The sequence below is a fragment of the Pagrus pagrus genome (assembly GCF_965226575.1).
Source record: "Pagrus pagrus genome assembly, chromosome: 20".
In the NCBI taxonomy this organism is placed as follows: Eukaryota; Metazoa; Chordata; class Actinopteri; order Spariformes; family Sparidae; genus Pagrus; species Pagrus pagrus.
Window position 1 is genome coordinate 1,388,084 of NC_140207.1, and position 23,469 is coordinate 1,411,552.

The 23,469-nt window shown below is 43.4% G+C and overlaps 1 protein-coding gene across 2 annotated transcripts in view; it reads left to right on the forward strand.

Annotated features, from left to right (window-relative positions):
• Positions 1-23,469, forward strand: part of dipk1c (divergent protein kinase domain 1C) — a 38,182-nt gene continuing 14,713 nt past the window's right edge. The window contains exons 1-2 of one of the 2 annotated variants that reach the window (XM_084340069.1): positions 1-126; positions 2,261-3,475. In XM_084340069.1, the coding sequence (XP_084196195.1) occupies positions 3,254-3,475 (222 nt within the window). In that variant the 5' untranslated portion in view covers positions 1-126; positions 2,261-3,253. Of the gene's footprint in view, positions 127-1,291; positions 1,326-2,260; positions 3,476-23,469 lie in introns of those variants that run through there. The other variant, XM_084340070.1, reaches the window with a different exon arrangement.

A 23,469-nucleotide genomic window follows, 5' to 3' on the forward strand; every position in this document is an offset into this window, starting at 1 on the left:
GTCTGCAGGAGGATCTGTCTGCAGGAGGACCCGTCTGCAGGAGGATCTGTCTGCAGGAGGATCCGTCTGCAGGAGGACCCGTCTGCAGGAGGATCCGTCTGCAGGAGGACCCGTCTGCAGGACCTGGTTAGTGAAACAGAGCAGCAGCATTATTAATCTGCACCTGTTGCATCTGAGCGACCGTCTGCAGCTCCGGTTTGATTTGACTCTAATCCTGCTGAATGTCTGAGTCATTTCACAGCTGAAGAATAATTTGGGTTGTTTCTGCTCTTTATAAAAAAAGTAACGCAAGGCTGATTTTTGAGTCTCATCACTGATGAGCTGGGAGTGCAGGACGGGTCGGTTTGGAGGTCGCAGCTGGAAAAGAGAGCTTTTAACTCACTGTTGGTTTGTTTTTCACTGAAATATAAAGTCAAAAGAGGCTCAGTTAATGAAAAGGTTAATTGAACATTTTGTAAAGTTTATAAACCTGTAGAAGTCTCTAAATCATTTTACTGTTTCACAGTCAAACAACTATTAACTTAAGTTTAACCGACCTTAAATTTATTGTTTATGAATGACGGTTATTGTGGTAAAATCAGACAAATGACGAGTGACGAACACTCAACCGTCCGCTGCCTGATAGTGTTCAGCTGGACAAGCGCCGGGTCACTGCAGTATTTTTAGGCTTTATTACAAAATACAATATTTATCTCAATATTTTAAATCAGCTCTAAATCACTTTACAACTGCTCAGACTGGGCGACAGAGTCCAGTAGTTGGATATCGACGCAGCGACAGTACTGGAGCCTCAGAAAGGTTAAACATACATATAACATCCAATTGTTGTGACTCCAGCGTCACTAAACTTTTTATTGTTTGTGTCGCAGCTTTTGTTTTAATTTAAATAAGTTCATATTCTTCTTGAAGCGCAACAAGATGACTGACATCTGACCAAACCTCAATCTTTCACTAACTTCACCAACAATCAAAGTGTTTTTGAGCCTGTTTACACCCTCTGTTACCAGGCAGCTTATTCACATCTCACTTCACTTCTCTCCATGACAGACTCCATGTTTCTGCACAAAGACAGAAAGAAGTTCATGCAGAACATTTGCTGAATTTACAAGAAGGAACAAATCAGTCAGAATCAGTCAGAGACAGAGTTTCACACAGTTTATAAAGTTGGTTTTAACTCAACAACTCTTAAAATCACTACATTTGTTAAGGGAGTCTGGTGATGCTGTGGTTGGATCAGGTGAAACAGAAGGTTTCCTCCTCCTACTGATTACCTGCGTGTCCACACCTTCATGGAGTATCTTCCAGTCGAGCTGCTGATCAAACCTGTGAGTTCATATAAACAGCAGCTAGTAGTTGGTTTTCTCTCCTGGGAGCAGTTTGAGAGCAGCTGCTGACACACACACACACACACACACACACACACACACACACACACACACACACAGACACACACACACACACACACACACACACACACACACACACACACACACACACACACACTCTCTCCCATCAACACGAAACAAACGCTGATATTTTAAGGAGCAGACGATCGACCTCCTCCTGCCTCTCTCCCCTTCAGGATATGAAGAGTTGGGTTTTGTGAAACGATCTCTGCTGAGTCTCTTCATGTTTCCAGTGTGGAAGTTGAGTTCTGGCCCGGTTCATGGTTTGGATGCTTCTGATAGAGGAGCCACAACCGCACGGGGAAAATATAACATAGCTAAACTACAGCGGATGTTTTGGACGTCGGAGCTGCTGCAGGACAGAGAACAGACCGGATCGTCTCTCTGACTCCCTGTTTGTTTTCCTCTTGAGATATTTAAACCAAATCAAACAAGCTTGAATCCCCGTTTGAGGAAACCCTGGACTGACCCCGCAAATGGAAGAGATAATTAGCTTTTTCTTCAAGAACATCAGAGGGGAAATGAGGCAAGTTTCAGAGCTGCTCTCTTCTCCTGAACCCTTCGTGAACTTCGGTGGAAAAAGAGAAGTTTTATTAGCGTTTCTGCCGACGAGCTGTCGGAGAGAAAAGCAGTGGAGGATGATCAGATATCAGCTCTGCAGGGGAAGACTTTCAAAGTTGTAAAAATCAATATGGTTTTAAAATGTTGAAGCTTCAGATGAAAGTTTGAGGAGAAAACTTTGATCCGAGTGTTCATATCTGATCGCCTCGGTGCTGAAATGATTGATGATTGATTAGCAGGAGAGTTCTGGATTGTTTCACAGATCTGACGTCAGCTCTTTCTCTCTGTTACAGATCTCTTTGTCAAACATCAAGGACGTCTCTCTTCGCTCTTCAGACATCAGAGCCGTCAGCAGCTCTTCTCCTGACTGCAGCGCAGCGTGAGTCGATATTCTGACATCAAGGAAACTTTTCTGCATCTACTTCTCGCTCGTTAAGGAAGTCGTGCAGCGCCGCAGAGCGCCCGCTCTGATGGATATTTTAGGTTTGGGATGTTTCCATCTTTCTTTTTCCAGCGTGAAGACGTTTTGAGGTTTGTTCTCTGTAAATGATTTCATCTGAGCTCGACGGCGTGACGGCCGCAGACACTGCAGACGCCACGAGGAGGTGACGCGAGGACGCGGCGGGCGAGTGCGTTGAGTTGGATGCCTGCTGGTGTTTCCGTGCATGTGTGTGTGCAGCTGGTTGCTGTCCAGATGCCACACCGCGCCGCAGACACTCACATCACAGAGCGCGGCGGCGACTCGGCTGAGTTATTTCCTGTTGTTCAACATTTGTTGACTCGCTGCGAGTGAAATAAATCAAGCAGTCGGACATGAAAAGACAAAATCTCAGCGTGGACAAACAACATTTACAAATGTTTCTTGTGGAGACGCCGCCGAGCCGAGCTGGAGGTCGGACCGGTCCTCTGGGTCTGGAACGTGTTGCTCTGATTGGATGATTACAGACGACTCTCTTCTTCTGCTCGACTATTTCTGTTGTTTTTTTTAGTTTTTCCCGGGGACACAGCAGGCGCCCAGTCCTTTCACTGAGACCAGGAGAGCCGAGGGAGACACAGAAACACAGAAACGGGCCTCGGATCTGAGAGTTCAGCTGTGATTCCTGATTTCTGGAATATCTGGTCTGACTGCGTCTTTAACACAAATCTACGGTTTCATGTAGAAATCAGAACATTTTAATCACAGACTGAATTAATATGGGATTCTTAGATAACTGCTTTTCTTGAAGCCGAACAAAAGAACCAACCTTTAAATCTGCAGCTTCTGTTCTGAAGCCTCCGTCACCACCATGCTGCCCGGGGGCCTGGTGTCAGGTGGAGGGGGTCGCGGCGGCGGGCTCTGCCTGCTCCGGTGGCTCGGCCTCAGGCTGTGGTCCCGTCGGGGGACCCTGGTGTTCGCTCTGCTCTGGTTCGGCTCCTGGTTGTTCCTGAACGGTCTGGTTCTGGTCCACAGGAGCATCCTGTCCGACTACTGCACCGACGACAAGAGCAAGAGGATCCTGCAGAGACTGGTGAGTCAGATAATCTGATTACATGACTCTGGTTCTGGTCCAGAGTTTCTTTACACTGGCTGCACCGGCACATCATTTAAAAGCTCCCAATGATAGAGTTTAATTAAATTCCATATAAATGATCATGTAACAGGAACAAAGGAGCAGATTAAAGTTTTCCTTCATTTAAATCAAACTAAAGATTGTCACTTCTTTAAATGATCCTGCTGATAATGATTTTATTGGCTCCTTTTTAAAAAGACTGATTGAGTCAGAGCTCCAGACCAACTTTTAAACCGTCTGCACCGGTGAGCCAACGTCTCCGTTCAGGTGCACCAGCACAGTTTAATTACACCCAATAATACATTTTGATTGATTGATTGATTGATTGCTCTGGATGATCCAACAGCTGTTTCTGATCGCCGTCTGTCTCAGTTTGACATCTGTCTTTTAACATCATCTCTCTGAATTGTTGCTGTTTGAAACGGGACGATTGCAGAAAACATTCAGTTCTTTTGTCTTTTTGAAGTTTAAATAATTTCACATCCATTCGACCACATGCAGTTCATCCGTCCGCCTTCAGCCTCTGTTGACTTCACTTCTACACGATGAAAACAAAGACAACAAACTCTTTAAGGGCTTTTATTTGACACTGATCACAACTCAGTGAAGGTTAAGACGGATTTTCTTATCGAGTCTTTGGAAAGATCACTGCTAACCTTTATATTAAATCACTCTCTTCATCAGTTTTTAGATTGATTTGCTGCGTCTGTGCTGTGGATGGTTTGAAAGCTCTTCTTCTCGATGCTCGACTGCATCATCAACTGAACAAGACTTTTCTCTGTAAATCAGAAGTGTTGCGTCTGTGCAGGCCGATCCTCTGAACATGAATTAACTCCAGCGGCTGCCTCAAAGGAAGGAAATCAATCTTAAGACCAGTAATTTAGAAAACTGTCTGCAGGAATGTGAAATAATTGCAGTTTCCAGTCTGTCCTGTATCGACACCAGTGTCTTCAGCTTTCAAGCCTTTTCTTCAGAATATTTATCGTCTGAGGGACAAACGGCGGCTTTCATCGACTGTTTCTGTGAATCCCGCCGCCGTTCATCAGTCAGACGCTCACAGTAAACAGGCAGGCGGGTGGAGATAAACCACCTGAGGTCAGCGGCTCTTAATGGCCTGCTGTCTTATCCACTGCAGCATCTACTGGTGCACTGTGGGTAAACACTGATAACTCCTCTTCTTTCTTTTAGAGCTCAGCTGCTTTCTGCTCTTTAAAAACATCCTCTGAACTGTGACGACTGTCTGTCAGGAGAAAACCAGAAACATTAACCGCTTAGTGTTTCTGTGTCTCCTGGACGCAAACTCACCTGATGTTGCCTACAGGTGAGGCCAACATGTGCAGGAAGGATTTATTTATTCCAGCCAGAGAGAAACAATTGATCATTCACGTGGTTATTAAGAGCCGATATCTTCTGATTGAAGAGATTATGGTTTACACACCTCTCTCGACTCTTGAAAACTCGTTCAGAGCGGATCAGTCTCTCCTGATCGAGCTGGTTATGAGGCATTTTTCAAGTTTTTGCCTCATTTTTTTCATTTTCAGCCGACACTCGAGGACATTTATCAGACTTTATATATGTTTTCTTCTCCCCGTCAAACAGCGGTGGGCACAGTTCAGTGTCGTGATGAAATATGGCAACAAGCAAACGCTGCTGTAACTATTTAATCAACTCACAGAGATTCAGTTTTCCAAAACACAGGCTGTGATGTCACCCTCCCTCCTGATATTAATAAACCTCTCACAGATCCAAAGTGGAAACTGATGAAATCCCAAATAAACACCGAGATCCAAAGTCAACAAATAGAGCCTGTTTGCTGAACTAACGCTGCACTTTCGTTCCATCCATCACATTGTTTGAAATGTTCCCCTCGTTTGGGCTCTAAGAGGTTCAGAAAACGTCTCCGGTAACATGTTGACGGAGATCAACAAGAGGTTTCACGTTTCCAGAAGCTAATTTGGCTCCTCAGACGGCAGTAACGCAGGACAGATGCAGCTCAGCAGAATCACTTCCAAACATCCACCTCGCAAACAAACCTCACATTGTGTTCGCTGACTGACAGGTCACCAGATTACTGCGCCGGCCTGGTTCAGGCTTGTCTCAACTGCTTCAGGTGTTGTAACTTGAACAAAAGTGTCTCAATCCTCCTCTTCCTCTCCTCCTTCCTGTCGGCTCATCCCTCCGTTCTCAAACCTTTCAACCTGCCTTTGAAGCTGCGAGTGTGTGGAGACTGTTTTTCAGGACTGGAGGCTCTTTGGTTCATAAATGTGGAGGAGTCGAGGGAGAGGTTCGGCTTTTTGTTTGCTTTTACATCAAAGCAATAAATCATGTGGAAGAAGGAGGCAGACAAGAGATGAAGTGAGCGAAGAAAACTTTCTTCTCAGATCAAAAACTAAATATTATCAGAGGGAAATAACAGCAGAGTGCAGCACACAGCAGAGCAGGCTTTGAGGCCGTGACATGAAATAAATGAGCAGGTAAACCCGCCTGTGCCTCGGGTTTTATGAGAACTCGTTAAGGATAATTTGCTCATTTGGACTCTGCATGCACATCGCTGACCAGTGTCTCTAATTGGAACAACATGTTGAATGAGATGAGCTCTTTCTTCCTGTATTGGATCACAGCAGAAGCTGCTTCCTTCAGTTCAGCTCAACATTTTCTGACTGCTAACGAGAATTTCACAGAATATACTCGGGTTTTTCAGCACTGACGGATCTGCCAGACTGTCACATCTGAATCAGCGAAGATCAACAGATCGTTGGTTTTATGTCCTGAAAAACTGTCTTTTACATGTTCGAACTCTGCCTTAAAAAGTTTGGGGTATTTTACAACAACAGCTCTTATTTTTTGACAAGTTTCCATAATATTCATTAAAAATAAATATTCCAGAGTTCAACAAAAATACCAGCCTTCAGTGATTCAACAATAAACAACTAAAGATAGAAATTCAGTTTGTTACAAAGATCTGTTTTTCAAATCTAGAATCTATCGTTTCGTATGACGACAGCCTCGACAGCTTCGTGCCCCTCGTACTCAGTGCTAAATACTTCCAACGAGTTTTGCGATGGTAGAAGAAGCAGTTAGCTAGTGTTCCTAACTGTGTGTGCAGTGGTTGTCTGGTGTTAACGGGTTGTGTCTGTGTTTTTCTGGTTGGTTTGTAAAGCAAACCGCTAATGGCAGAGCTGAAACAGAGGGCTGTTAGCTGTAGTTTCCCCAGTAAACACACCAACCTCTGGCTGCTGCAGCTGAAGTGTCTCTGGAAGAGGTCGGTGTGTTTACCGGGGAAACTACAGCTCATAAGCCGCGGTATCAGAGCCGCACGAAAAACAGACAATCTGAACTACGCTATGAGTGAACAGGGTCCAGTGCAGCGAATGCAACCAATCAGAGGTGGAGGAGGGCAACCTCCTATTGCAAGAAAAAACAGTGGGATCCATAATAACTTGCTACCGCTGCCTGTGAATGATCGAAATTCAAAGCTAATTTGGATTTTGGATTTAGAAGCATTCGTATAAATCAGAGGCCTGGACTACAACGTGAGTTCAACATATGCAGGACATGTTTCCATTATCTGGCTTCAAATCACGCCAGTCGTTCACATGAACGTCTGACGTCTTTTGATTTGTTTTGATTGAGAGACCTCGACTGGCAGAAATTACATTTTGTCCTTAAAGCTGAAAATGGCAGGATGGGTTCATCACTCACTGCAGATGTTTCGAGTATGAACTGGATTTTATTATGAGAGAGGAGTGATTATGGTGCCGGTTCTGCTTCTTTAGAGTGGTGCAGTCCAAAAAGCTTTCTAACGAGTCAAGATAGAAAATTTGGTAAAAAGACGAGTGTTAGCAATATTCATACTTGGATTTTAAATATGGATTAGTCTTAATTTAACTATCTTTAAGTAACATTTCTGTTTTGTACAACACCACAGAGACTCTCAGCCTGGACTTTTATTTGTGTGTAGAGGGACGAAGATAAAAATACACTCTTGGGAAACTGGTTGCTGCTCATTCATCTGAGAGACGTTAACGCTGCTGCTCCCCATGAGATGTCAGAATGAAAACAAACCATCTCACTCTGAGCTGCAGCAGAGAATCACCTCACACATGTTGACGGAGGAGTCTCAGATTTGTGTTATCGCCTCGATTGTCTGCTTTAGAAAACTGGTGGCGAGTTCCTGCTGACAGGACATGTTGAGTGGCGTCCTCACCTTCACTTTTATCACACACACCTTCACTTCCTCCACATTCTGCTTCATCGCTGCTGCAGAATAAACAACGACGAGGTTTTCTCTGTTGGGGAACAGACATCAAAGAGCGGCAGTATGTCCTCTGTGATCCGCCTCTGCCCTCATGTCAATATTACATCACAGATATGATGTAAAATTCTCTATCATGTCCATCTGTATTCTGCATATCTCTAACTCATGTTTCATGTTTCTGAGAGACAGATATCGATGATCATAAAGTGTTTTATGAATGTTTTTTGGAGCAGCGGCTAATATTACTGATTGAGTTCAAACGTGAAGAGCAAAACCAAAGAATTACAGTTTTTCACGTTAGCTACGCGGTAAGATTTGATTTAAAAAAAAGAGCTTTGTTGACAATATATTTGAAAATATAAATAATTTATTGTCATTCATTCATGAGAGGCATATACAGATGTCAGAAGGAGTCTAGCTAGTTAGCTCGCCTAGATCGGTTAATGCTGGAGCCGCTCACCGACGGGAGCAGAGCTCAGAGTTACTGTTGAACTTGTGGATTTATCTTCACTCCTGTTTATCAGCCTGACTGCAGCAGTGATCCAGAGGTGACCTCCACTGTCGGGTGGTTCTGTTCTGTACTGTTGACTGCTGACTGGAGCTGGAGGGGAAATGGACTTTACTTCATGAAGGTAACGTTACAGAGAGGAGACAGAGAACCAGAACCAGAACCAGAGTCTCTGCTGAGTGCTGACTTCACTCAGAGCTTCACCTGATGTTCAGTAATCTGACTGATTGAAGTGAATAATACAAGGGCGGTGGTGAACATCAGTGGTGGCAATCAAGTGTCCTTGAGGTGACGGTGAGTTTCATCTGGTCGTCTGTGGCTGTAACTTCAGGAGAGTCAGAGAGAGAGGAAGGAAGTCTGAGAACGAGACCAAACAACTTTGGGGATGGATTTTTCGAACTTCTTTTGCACTTCGAAAGACGGCACACTACTTTAGCTTGAGATCAAGAGACCCAGGAAGTGTCTTCGTATTTCGTGAATGAAACATCAGACGATGCTACGTCTGTCATAGTTTTGGGTTTTAGTTTAGCCATTTCCTGTTCTTTGGTTTTGCTTTTAGTTTCACCTGTGGCTTATCAGTCTTCCCTCTGTAGTGTTTTTAAGTCTTTAAGTTGTTCTTGGCTTTTGTCGCCTGCCTTTTAATCATCTGTGTTTTGGTTCTTTGGACTTCAGTTTTTATTTTATTAAAGCCTGATTTTTGTTTTATTCAGTCTGATATTGGCTGTGGTCGTACAGCATGTACGTTTTGTAACTCACTGCCTGAGTCGTATCAGATAAATCAGAGTATTTCCTGTATCATCGGCTCTGTCACTTCCTTCACAGTCTCTGCTGCAGACCTTCACCCTGCACACATGGTTTCTGTTGAAATCTGCATGTATCTGTTGATCCTCTGACTATTTATGGTCTAATGGCTGATCTGTTGCATGGTCCAACTCCGTCCCTACATGTCTCAGGCATTCCTCTGCCCATTTATGGCCTCACGCTACAATTTTTATGGCCTACCTCTGTTTTTTAATGCAGTCTGGTTTGTTCCTTGAGAGCAGCAGAAACATTCTGCTTGTCAGGAATCTCAGCTGGTACATTTATGCAATGTGGCAACATGTTTTTTTAAAGCATAAGAAACCCAACCTGAGTCTGTAAGTGGCTTTCTTCTTGTTTCTCAGAGAGGAATTTGTCCTTCGAAGCCGAATTGCCAAAATAATTAATTCCCTTTCCAGAAATTAAAGACTCGTGAACAGCCTGAGACTTTTATCAACCTCAGAAGTGTTTATGAGTGAATTACAACCCAACCACCAGAATAAATGTTAGCTCAGTACGTTTCTGCAGAACCACAGATAGGTTTCTTTATGTTGCAACTTTACGTTGGTTTAGGTTGAATTTTCTATTTATTTTGTCACAAAGCTGTGGAAAGTCAGTCCACAGACACGTCATGACCTTCAGAACTGAGGTCGGAGGTTTGTGGAGGTGCTGACACTCAAAACAAACACGCTGACGCTTAACTGCGACGACCTGACGAGGCCGACGGCGTGATGGACACAAACACAGCGTGGAGACGCTGGAGGCTGTCGCAGCGTAACAACCTGTCTGGAGACAGTTTTGGTGTTGAAGTCAAAGTTTAACAGCGTTTCATGTTCTGACTCAGTTTTATGATCTCAGAGCTGCTGCTGAACTCTGGAGGGAGTTCACACGTCTTTACTTTCTTTTCTTTACATTTTTCTTTCTTTTGTTTTTTTTCTTCCTTTTTTTAATTTCATTTAATTCCTTTTTCTCTAAATTCTAAACTTCTCCTTTATTTCTTTTCTTTTTTAGAAATCCACTTCATCAGAAATATCACTGTCACCTGAAGTACGTTAACAGACTCAATCAACAGAAAACATTTGTTGGAAAATAATAACGTAATACAAATAAATTAATGAAAACTCAGTGATTTTAATTGATGTGTATTTATAGCCCTAAAGATGACGCAGAGTGATCACTTCGACCCTCAGTCATCCAGGTCCAGGTGTGTTTCTTCTGCTATAATTGTAGATATTTGGTAGATTCATAGTTTTAAAGCATGAACACGTAGTTTGACTCGGCTTGTGTTCTCACTGTAGTTCAGTCGTGTGTCTGACAGATTTACAGTCGAGTCTGTGCAGATGTTGAAGTAAATCAGCTCAGACTGTGAGATAAACACACAAAGCCGACAGGAGGGAGAGTCTCAGGTAAATCCTGGATCTGTTGATCTACAGGCCACAGAGCGATGAAGGATGAAGGATCCTCCGGAGAACCACATGAATGTTGTGTTTGATGATTGAGTCCGACAGCAGGACAGAATCACTCCATCGATTCAGGTGATGATGGAGAAAAAACGGACTAAGTAACAGTTTCATTTCCTGTGATTTCAACCTCACTGCTGAGCTCTGAAAACAAAGAGGTCTGGACCAGTTATCAGAGAGGAGATGAATCATGAAAGTCATCAATCCAGAGACGAGAATAGAGCAGAAAACTGATGCTGTTACAGAAGAAACGAGTTGGGAAAGAGACACGAGCTGCAGCCACGTGTTTCTTCATTCATCAGCCAAACGAACGCTAAAACATTTGTTATTCAGAAAACAATCAGTCACTTCCTCCTTCCTCCAGACTCGCACACAGTAAATTAATGATACTAAACATTATCAATGAGAACATTCGATTGACTTAATTAAATCTTATTTATTTTAATAGTCTGTTAAAGCTGCAGGGACATAAAACATGAACACGAGCACAAATTAATGGATCATTTCAGTTTTTTATCAGCTTTATTTTTCTCTGAATTCAGACTTCATGTTCATCGTGGTTTCACACCGACATCAGTCAGTGTTTTGATATTTTAACAGCGACTTTACTCCTCCGAAGAAACTCCCAAGAAGAAGTCATCAATAAAGTTGCTTTTGGAGACGATGCGTAACTTTTCCTCTCAGCCTGCCAATAAATACTTTGTGGCCTGGTGACTTGATTTTCATAGCGTACTAAAATGAATGGAAACAAACAGTCTCATGGACGTGTTTCCACCTTTTATATTAACTGTGTACAGAAAGGATCACGTGAAACGTTTGAGTTCTTACTTTAAAGTCAGAATTCTGAGTTCTCACTTTGTCTGGACACCGTGTCAGAACTGAATGTGAGCGTCCGACATGAAGATGTTAAAGACGGGTCAGTCTAAAGCAGCTTCTCTTCCTACATTTGGACTTTTTTAAAGAAAACACGTTTTATACGTCGATATTTAGATGTTTCTCGACTGGAAATGACATTCAATCGATATATCCAACAGGAAGTAGAGATGGTGTTTCTCTCTCTGGCGATCCTCCCTCCAGCCGGCCCACACCTCTCTTAGGTTGTAGTAGTTAAACGAGACGGTACTTCAGACGTTTGTCGTGCAAATCGTGCTTTCAGAGAGAAAAAACAAACAGGATGTTGAGGTCAAAATGTCGAGTCACGACACTCGCTGCCAGTAATCGAGCCGCTTCAGTCGCCATCACGCCGTGATGTTAGTTTTCAACCGTGGCTCTTCTTACTCTTCTCCTGAAAAGGATCAGGGCCACAGTAAAAAACACTTCTCGTCAGATTTCTGACTTTAAACTCACAATTCTGGGTTTTTATTCAGAATTCGGGGAAAATAAAGTCAGAACTAACATTTTAATTTTTTAATTTTTTTACAGTGGTCCTAATCCTTTTCCGTACTCGTATTTAATACACATGATATATTACAAATGGATTAAGCACCATTGTGAGTACACGCTTTATAAACAATATACACACCAGTTAGAATAAAGGACGCACACACACACACACACTACGTCAGAAGACTTATACGGTGTCCAGACTGATTCATCACGGCTACATTTCATAGATTTAATTAGCGCAGCATCGATCACTGTCCTCTCTTGTAATTAGTGCTTCAGTGTTTCTGAGGCTCCATCAGTCCGACGTGATGTGTGATAATTAAAGTGGCAGCTGGTGTAAAGGCTTTCTGTGTGTGTGTGTGTGTGTGTGTGTGTGAACGCAGAGCAGAACAGAAAATGAGTGTTTAACCTTCAGTTAACTTCGCTGCAGCTCAGTCTGAAGGTTTTTAATCAGCTCTGCTCTCAGCTCAGCCTCAGGTGGATCCAACAGCAGTCTGAGTTCATCCTCACGACGACTCCAGCTGTGATCTCATCCTCTCATCATATTAAAATATATTCCTAACCAGTCAGGGCCCTGATACACCAAGCTGACCGTTAGCCGGAAGTCAGCCGTCTTTCGGCCATCACTGAACGTCTGAGACTGAACACCACCTGTAGTGTTTCAGCCGCTCTCGCTGGCTTTAAGTGGCAGCTGTTCAGCCTCGTTACTCACTGATTTCACACCTTTAGTGCCGCTTCTCTTCATTTCTACATCCTCCATCTTCTTCCACAAGCAAAAGACCACAGAGAGACAAAACCAGAGCCAAAGAAAACTCTGCAGAGCCAGTAAAACACACTCTTATTTACTCTCAGCACTCTCATAGACTCGTTTCCAGAGACAAGGCTGTAAAAGCCGCTGTACACTACCTGCTGACCCTCATCGTGTCTGTCAGCCGTCAGACTCTGAGCTCTCCAGCTGCTCAAATTTCTCCCAATAACAGCTGAACACTAAAAAAATGGGCAATCGTCTCCTGACTGCTACTGCTGTCAAACTGCTGCTGTTGCCAAGCAATAACAGAGAGCCAGATTGTTAAAGTTAAAATGTTTTAAATTTAGCAGCTGAGCTGAAAACACTTCAGATTTTCAGCTCAGTTTGAAGAAACGTCAGCAGACACAGATGGACCTACTGAGTCGCAAGGTATAAGAAGTAATTATCATGTAAATAGTCTTACAGAAGAAATGTGAGAAAAATAATTTGGCATTTTTCCCAGAAACACTTTTATTTCATGGTGCTTCTCGCCATTGGACATTGTTTATAGACACGATGCATTTAGCCAAAGTGGTGGTGTGTTTACCGGGACAACTACAGCTCACAGTCCACTGCAACAGCAGTGTCTCTGGCCTTGTAAGGTAGAGTGGACAGGCCGGGTGGTAGAGCAGCAGCAGTGTCTCTGGCCTCGTAAGGTAGAGTGGACAGGCCGGGTGGTAGAGCAGCAGCAGTGTCTCTGGCCTCGTAAGGTAGAGTGGACAGGCCGGGTGGTAGAGCAGCAGCAGGACAACCTGTAAGGAGTCCACTTGTCTCCTCTTCCCAACGAGCCCAGAGACACTGTTACAAAACTGCCATGAATTTTTGGCGTAAACTCACAAACACTCCTCAAATTCACTTCAAAGCATTGCTTCCAGAAACACTGAGGTAATGTTAGCTTACCGTGAAACGTTACCAAGTAGTTAGATGCTGTTTTGCTTAGCGAACATTAGCGAACCTAAGATGTGACTTCATACAACGTGAGGTCTCCGTGAAGATGGTGCGACTTCACGTCGTGATGTTACCGAACTCTGTCTCTGTTTTGGGGTCAGAATAAACAAAATGTCTGCCACACAGTCAGGGTGTCGAGGTACTGGTCCCCCAGCAACAACCAGCGCTTAGCACATACAAGTTTAACAGGAACTGGGAAAGCTGACCGAGGTTCAAACCCAAACTAAGCTTGCTCAACTGTTACTGGAGCACAGAGTGAAGATGGGCGGGACTAATGGACTTAATAATACTTGATTACCTGTACTTTGATCAGTTTCCTCCTGTTCTGCCTGCAGCCGTTATCAGCAGAAAGAGTCTTAATACCTCCACGGTTTGTTCATCTGTATTCAGCCACATCTGCTGCATGGCCAGAAAAAGAAAGGGAGGGAGGACAGAAGGTCAGAGAGGACAGATAAGAAGAGAGACACTTAAAAGAGAGAGCGGCGGTGTTTGAGACGAGAGCTGCATACCAACGAGGAGGCCTGCAGGGTCAGAGCCGCCTCAACGTCAACAAGGCGTCTCTGCTATTCTCTCTGAAGACACCACTGACCCCAAAAGCGTCTCTAATGACGGCGGCTCTGAGCTGAACGACGTGTCACACTCAGATCACGTCGGAAAATATCCACCATAACAAGCGTTTTAATCTTTAGTCCCTCATTAAAGCAGCGCTGTGAAGATTTTCAGAGTAAGAGAAGTTTTGGGGACGCTCATTAATCTCATTGTTCTAAATTTGACCCAGAACATAAAGCAGCTTTATTTGCAGCAGATCCAGACTCTCATCATCTGAAGTTTGTCATGAATATTTAACTATTTTGTGAAAAAAATTCAAAATTAAATATTCTCTATTTTGTCCTGCAAAAGTTGAATATGTTCTACTTTCCACTTATTTCTTGATTTGGAGGAGCTAACATCAGTTAGCCTTTTCTGGATGTAAAAATACAGAATTGTTTCAACTTATACAGGAAATGCTGTGAAACACCTGACTTCCTCTGGCTAATATAACTTTCCCTGTCTTATTATTGTCTTTCATGAAGATAAGTCACATTCTGGAGCACTTAAAGATATCAGAAGTAAGAATCCAGCATTAAAATGTCTGCATCTTTGTTATATATCGGTGAGTTGTGTACTTACATCATTTAAATGTTTCCAACATCATAAACGTGACGATAAATACAGAAAGGAATAGAGACATCTTTACAAACGAGAAATTTAAGGTAACCAGATGTTAGAGAGGGAAAGAGCTCTGTCACTGGAGCTACAATGCTTGTGTTGCATTTGTGTGTGTGTTTCTTTATTTTTGCATCATGAATGTGAGTGAGAACCAGCCTGTGGTCGTAACGACTGAATGTCACCATCAGTGGAAACTTGAGCTTTATGTAAACCACAGAGCAGATAGATGTGTTTCAATGCTCCCGTCAGAATCAGCCTTTTGTTGGAGTCACTGTAGGTGTGTGTGTGTGTACGTGTGTGTGTGTGTGTGGTCTCTGTGTGTGTGTCTATATTTGCATGCTTCCTCACGCTCTCTTTAAGCTGAAAAGCAGCAGTGTCTTTGTGAGGATGAATGTGAGTTTTGACAGGCTTTAGAGCCTGCAGCCAAAACACGACTCAGCACAAAGCATCTTCAGCTCTCTGACTGTATCAAACTATTATACGGCTCGTGAAATATTCACGCTCGCTGTAGGGCCCTAACACAACAAACTGCAGCCGACTGAATGAGCGTGATGATGAGCGGCTCTGTGGGAGGTGTGGGAGTGCCGACTGTTTTCATAAGGAACATCTTCCACTTTGGATAACTTTACTGTTTTCTCAGAGAGAGAGGAAGGAAGTCTGAAAACGAGACCAAACAGAACCAGAAGAAAACTTTAACACATCAGAGAGTTGAGCTGAAGCTCTGAGTGAAGTCAGCACTCAGCAGAGACTCTGGTTCTGGTTCTGGTTCTCTGTCTCCTCTCTGTAACGTTACGTTCATGAAGTAAAGTCCATTTCCAATCCACAAGTTCAACAGTAACTCTGAGCTCTGCTCCCGTCAGTGAACCGCTCCGGATCAGAACCTGATGAGACTCCAGGTGTTTATTCTTCCAGCAGGTCTGGATCTGATCCAGACTCTCTTGGATGCGAATTATCTGTAATTTTTAGCTAACGTCACAAAATGTTCACAGCAGTTAAATGTGAGTAACAAGGCTGATCACTGTGTTATCGTAGTTTGGTAGTTTCTTAAAGGTCCAATTTGTAAGAAAAGTTGATTTTTGAGTCTCATTCCCAGCTGGGAGGGTAGGTCGGGACGGACGTCCACCCCTCACAAATCCACTTTTCTTTCAAATAGGACCTTTAATACCGTCAACATCTCATTGGCATTTTATCTTTTAAGTATCATTGTACTCGAATGTTTCTTTTTGGGGGAATAACATCTGAAACAACACGTAACACTACACACACTTATTCTGAGGATATAAATACACCAACATTTTGTTCCAGTAGCCTTCAGACATGTTTCTTTAATCACTATTATTATGTTTTTTCTTGGTTCAAAGACGAGGTGACGCCTGCAGGGAGGACATGGCAGCTGATGAGTACTTCAGAAAATTGATGTGATTTATTATCTGTGTGTGTTGTACTGCTCGAATCGTTCACATGCAGGCTTGTTGGCAGCAGACAGTTTGGTTTTATTAGATTTACTTGACATTTTTAACAGTGAGGCGCGCTGCCACTGTGAGGACTGTGGAAGTTTGTGCCTTCAGGATCATGATAAGCACGTTCAGCGTCTGAGTGCGTTTCAACATGCTGTCTGACGGCATTTCAGTTCCACCACTGAGACCGAGACTGAGAGAGACTGGACTTCTGATCCTCTCGGTGATGTGTCAGTGCCCAGCGTCACGCTTTAACAGATGGCTGACTCATCTGTCAGAGGAGGCAGCAGCATTAATTTCAACATGTGAAGTCTGATTACAGTACATGCAGCAGTTGGACCCCACAGACGAGACAGCTGAAGGAAGGTTTGCTTTACAAAAACAACAGAAAATAAAGTAACAATCAAACATAATCACCTGAAGAAATTGCGATCGACTGCTGTAAGCATTGATGTTGACAGACATGATTTTTGGATAACTTTTATAACCACTCAAACATTAAAAGCTCTTAGGTTTTTAATATGTGGAACAGCAGCACAGAGTGAATTTAATTGCCAAAAAATGAATTGGACCCTGCAGAGGAGACAGCAGTAACGAGGCAAAATTCAATAGATAGTCGGTGACTTTTTTATAATAAATTAAATATTTGAGTCAGTTTTCAAACATTCTGTTTCTCAGTTATGAGGATTTGCTGCTTTTCTCTGTTGTATGTGATAGCAGACTGAATATCTGCAGCTTCAGACTGTTGGTCAGACAGAAGAAGCACCATGAAGACGCTACCTTCTGCTTTAGGAAATTGTGTTGGACATTTTGCTTTTTTTTTTACCATGAAGCGGCTGAAAAAAGACTTTGATTACGATCCACATGAAATTGTACTCACTCATAGATACAAGCCACCCAAATACACCGGATTTTTTTTTCATCAACATCCATGCACTATTCCCAGAGAAATTAAGAAACATTTGGGGGGAAAATCCACTATTTTGCAATGTTAAGGAGTGAGAAAAAAATCCTGGATCCATCACTTTATCTGGATCGACACCAAAAGTTAGTGGGTCCTATTCTGGGCCAAGAAACCATCCTCCATCCAAGTTGCGTGGAAATATGTTCTGTAGGTTTTGTGTGATCCTGCTGAAAAACAACCAATCAACCAACCAACCAACCGACCGACTGACTGACAAACCAACCGACCAACCAACCAACAAACCATCCGACAAGCCCATAATGAAATCATAACCTTTTCAAAAATAAAACTACTACTACTTTCTGGTAACAGGGTTGCAGGTGCATCACCTCCACACATCAGGCACGTTGTAAAAGACGGTGAGCTGTGATTGGTTGCAGCTCAACAACCTGTCACAGATGTCAGAGAGTCTAAAAGACCTCCAGGAACCTGTGCACCTAAAATGACCTGAAACTGCATGAACAAGCCTCCTCAGCTGCCGTTTCTCTCCTGTCTTTACTTCTCCACCACCTTCATGTTCCAACACAGTTAAATCTGTGTGCGAGCTGCTGTTTATCTGCTGACAGATGAGTGTGGTCGCCCACTAACTGGCAACGTGTGTTTACTGCTTCATTAAGTCAGCAGCAGTAAAGAACAGTCACCTGCTCGTTAGCTCGCTATGGAGGCTAACTGCTGCCAAAACCCTCGGTGCAAGGTTTATGTGTGTGTTTGAGAGGACAAGGTGTGTACTTAAGTGTGTACGAGTGTGTTGTGGGTGTTCATTAGCAGGGAAACAGGGATGCAGGCTGCGCTGTGGCCTGCGACTGTGGACCCACCAGCTGTGAGATCAGCCCACACTTCCAGTGAACTGACCTCAGGGTCAACCGGTCCACCCACGCCGTGTGTGTGTGTGTGTGTGTGTGTGTGTGTGTGTGTGTGTCTATATGCAGATACTCATGGTGCACATGCAGTGGTGAATACGAGCCTTTCAGCCCACACACTATTGAAAGAAATCACACTATTGTTCTCGTAGCTTTCAGCCTGCTCAGCACCACAAGAACACTTATGGAGTGTTGATTTACACTGCAGGCTCATGGGAATACTGTACATTACTGCACTTGACCTCTGACCTCCTGTCACCAGTGATAAATTACCCCCCTCGCTGTTTAAGCTCTGAGGGTGACGGTGATGTTTTACTTTTGTTTGTGGTTGTGTTCTCACATCATCACAAACGTTTCCACCAAAGTTAAAGCAGAGAAATCCTCCAGTGTCCTCGAGGTGACGCTGAGTTTCATCTGGTCGTCTGTGGCTGTAACTTCAGGAGAGAGTCAGAGAGAGAGGAAGGAAGTCTGAGAACGAGACCGAACACAACCAGAAGAAAACTTTGAATCTTTACCTCGTCTGACTCGCAAAGAGAGATGCGAGTCAGACGAGGTAAAGATTCAAAGTGCGGTCGAGCTCGTACGTTCACTTCTGACAGGCTGCATGCTAACGTTTTCAGTTTAGCAGCTACAGTGAAGATTTCACTTTAAAAAAAGGGTTTAAATATCATCTGCTCGGATCAGGTTGTGATCTCTGTGATCACAGCAGACGAGCTGCATGGAGACATCTGATGTTTAAATCATCTCCAGCTGCTTCAGTTGTTCAGCAGAACGCTGCAACTCTGTTTCACTGTGAAGCTCCAGAGATGTTCTGTGGACTACGAGACTTCACCTGACTTTGCATCGGCATGGAGGGAGGAGATGATGAGTGGACTTATTTATGGGTGAACTGTTCCTTTAAGCTTGAGAAACTTCTGCCTCAGCATCGGTTGTTTTTAATTCAAAGAGAATCATCTCTCAGATGCAGTTAAACGCCTCGGCGCTCTCTCAGAGAATGACTTTAATTTGTTCCAATAGTTTCCAGGAAAATGCTTCAGGCTCCTGCTTCCTGAAAAACATTTAAAACGTCGGCGAGTTCAGACAGAAACCTTTCAGTAGATTTCTATACAGACTGCTCCACCACAGCCGTCTCTCTCTCTCTCTGCTGCCACGGTGCTCGCTCGGCCACCAGAGGCCTTTGGGCTCGACACACACAGGAATGTCATTAAGGCGTTTAAATGTTCCTTGTGTGTTCGGGCTTTACCATTATGGAATGTAATGGTGAGAGCAGAGCGACAAAGAGCGCCTTTCACTGCGAATGAGGCGTCTCAGCTTTCTGCTGCCGCTCGCTGAGGAAGGACTTCACATCAGCCACTGAAGTTAAAGTATTAATACATCAAACACATGACATGTTAAAGTACCGCAGTCATATTATACTGAAGTACAAGTGAAGAGGGGTTAGCAGTAAATGTACTTTAAAGTGTTTTAGTTGGACGAGGAAATAAAGAAGGAAGGACAAACATAAAGAGAGGAAAGAAAGGAAGGAAAGAGGTGAATGAAAGGAAGGAAGAATGCAGGAAAGGAGGAAAGACAGTATGAGGAATAAAAGAAAAAGAAAAAAGGAAAGAAGAAAAAACAAAGAAGAAGAAAACGAAGAAGGAAACAAAGAAGAAGAAAAAGAAGAAGAAGAAGGAGAAGAAGAAGAAGAACAACAACAACAACAACAACAACAAACTAAAGGAAGAAAAGGAGAAATAATTTAGAAGAAAAAGACCAAAAGAAAGAAACAAGAACAAGAAATAAAGTCAGGAAGGAACGAGTTGAAGAGAAGGAAAGTTTGAGGATCATTAAAAGACAGGTGGAAAGAAGAAACAAGAGAAACAAAAAGACAAAGGAGAAAATGTTCAGGAGCTGATCGTTTAACTTCAGCTGTAGAAGAGAGAGAAAATGTTTTCTGGATGTGGAGCGGAGGAAAAGTAAAAATGTCTTTATAAGAAAAAAACAGCATTGATATTTCAGAGCGTATTCGTTCCCTCTGCGGCCACGTTGCAGTTTGGCAGACAGAACCAAAGTTCATTAGCAGATCTTAATGTTTCAGTCTGGAGCTCGTTTGCTTCCTGGAGCCATTTGTTTCTGTCGCAAGCTCGAGGAGACTCGGCCAAATAAACACTCTGCTGTTTGCTGGCATGAATCGCGGCGAGATTCAGATGACAGAGACTGACAGACGCTTAATTGAACCCACGCTGCTCATCAGGACTCTTCATCAGATCCACACCGGCAGACTGAGTGTTTACTCTCAGCACTGGAGGCTTCTGTAACAGCCACCGGGTGAACGTGAACGCCTGCTGCGTCACATCAGGAGCTGAAATCCACGTCTGGATGGACGACGGGCCGGCGACCCGTCCCAGAAACCAGGCGGTCCACTGATATTTAGGCCGCATCCAAACCTCCACCCTCTGGACCTGTGGACTTCGGCCGTAGGTGCCGCGATGTGTTCACTGTCATCACGTCAAGTCTGCGAGTGCACGAGACATACTTCTACATGTTTCTGTATCATGATGTGGTCACATTTCATTTCTGGCCTACACGATTCAAGTAACGTTTCAAGATAATTAAGACAACGAAGTCCGCTGAAGTCTGCAGAAAGTCCTCCTGTGGGTTTGGACAGCCCTCAAGACTCCCGGACTTTCCTCGAATGCGCTCGCCAAGTCTGCGAGTCTGCAAAATTTGAGAGATGCAGCCCCATTTAAACTCAACAATCAGAGAGGAATGAATATGAACTGGACTCCTCTGGGATCTAACTCAACGTTCAAGATTTGTTGTACAAGTTCAGCAGGACAAAGACACAAAGACACTGGACGAAGGGCGTAGACATCATGCAGACATCAGATGTCTCCATACAGCTCGTCTGCTGTAATCCAAGTCTCCAGAAGAGCTGAGATCACAAACTGATCTGATGTTATTTACACCCTTTATAAGCTGAAATCTTCACTGTAGCTGCTGAGCTAAAAAACATCACAGGTGAAGGAAAACATCTCGAACATCTGACGAATCACAATCAGACGAGATAATGAACAAAGTTGGAGACAACTGATGTAAAACACAATGCTGCTTGCTTCAGTCGCACTCAGAACAACGTGTTGTTAGCTTTGAGCTAATCTGTTATCGCTGTTATTATTATTTTTATTATTATTATTATTTGAACAGTTCCAAATCCAAGGTTTCTTGCATCTCATAAAAACTACTGAAGTCTGTAAAATTTGAAATATTGATGTCATCTCAGTCAAACAGCCACACAAAGACTGCTACAAATTAAAGTCCATGTGTAGCGTTATTTTAGCGTATACACACACATATAAATGCATGTGTTAATCCTCCGTACACACATTTCCCTCCGACACACACACACACACACACACAGCGCGGTGGGAAAGTTTACCAGCTGCAGAGTTCGAGGAAGGAGGAAGCAGCTGGAGAGGGTGATGTGATGCAAGGCGGAGGAAATCCAGGGAATTAGAGCGGATATGTAAAGGCTGCAGAGCTCACAGCGCCTGAATCAAGACCAGAGTGTGCAGATGTCCCCGTCTACAGGGAGAATCAGTCCAGAGATCCTCGTCCTCCTCTTTAAAAAGGAGGCGGTGCGGTCTGTTCCCGATGGACGAGACGCCTAGAGATGAAAATGTCTCAAGTTGAGACGTTTCAAGCAGGTTTTCAAGGAACCACAATCATCAGTGTGAACCCTGAAAAGATTCTGTTTACAGCTGTGGGTTGAAGACATAAGTGGGCTCTGGGGACAAAGTCCAAACTATTTCTGTGACCCTTTGAGTTGAAGTGCTGCTCGAAAAACTGCTAATCAAAAGGTGTCCTTGTGTGTCCACTGTGTGTGTTTGTGTTTGTGAGGCTGAACCATGGATGAACCCATGTGAACCGCTGTGGCACAAATGAAAAGAAAATCCTGCTGGACTATTTCTGCACTCCGTGTCTGTTCACTGTTGTGGGTACAGAGTCCAGAGTGGCTTCAGAGGGGAAATGTCATCTTTGGAGGAACGACATAAAAATTTTCTCAAGAGCAAATCCTGAGGGGAAAACAGTAACTGTAACTCTGCTAATGACTCTGTCACCCTGCCAGAGAGGGAAGCTGCAGCGCTACATCTGCTGCAAAACACTGAGATTATAATGTTCACTCTGACTTTATATAAGAGAGGCGGCTTTCAGTCAAATCCATGCAGCCAGTCGTGTCACTGCAGCAAATATCTCGGCACATTCAAGCAGCAAAACTAAAAGCAGTAGTTATAAACTTGACAGGACAGAGGAAACAGAATTAACTCTCTAAAAGCTTTTAAAATAAATATTCTGAGACAGCTCTGATGGAGCTCAGGATTTATCAGGAGGACAGCTGCTTTACTCCAAACTATTTTACTTTTTACTGTGTAGAAACTCAACACCTATTTAAGCAGCAAAACTAAAAGCTGTAGTCTTAAGCTTGACAGGACAGAGGAAACTCTCCAGAGGAAACAGGATTCAACTGTTAGCTTCAGAAAATAATCTTTTTGGACAGTTGTGATGTGAATTTCTGTCTGCCACAGTAACTACATGCTAACATGTACCACACAAACAGGGATGATGCAGTTTGATAGCTGTAATACAGAAAACGCTGCTGACGTGCTGCACAGACAGTTTGTAGCTATTACTACTTTTCAACTCTTGTCCCTAGTTGGGCTTTTACATTATTAAAAATATACAGCTTTCAATGGTCAGTATCATAAAACCACCATACACAATAGATGTGGAAATACAATTAAATACACAAACCACAACCAACATACCACTCTGCATCCACACAGGCATCACATACAGCAACACAAACACAATCTATATCAACATACGACGAGCTAAAAGCTAAAAGATAGATTATACCAAAGATTTACGTTTGTGTTGATTAAAAAAACGTGAAAATTAGAAACAGTCTCAATTCTGTTAAAGCATCTAACACACACACACACACACACACACACACACACACACACACTGTGATGAGAGACAGCAGGAACTATTAGGAACTCAAATGGGAGGAGGGGGGAGGATAATTGCAGCGTCTCCTTTGACTCTCAACACTTCTCCTCCCACTCCTGTTGAGTCCATCAACACACACACACACACACACACACACACACACACACACACACACACACAAGATAAGGATAAACACTTCCAGTTTTTATCTAAGGGGAGGAAAAACGATCTAACGAGAGACTAGAAACCAGGCAGAGAGAGCAGAAGGAGGACAGGTGAGAGGGAGGACAGGTGAGCAGGAGGACAGGTGAGCAGGAGGACAGGT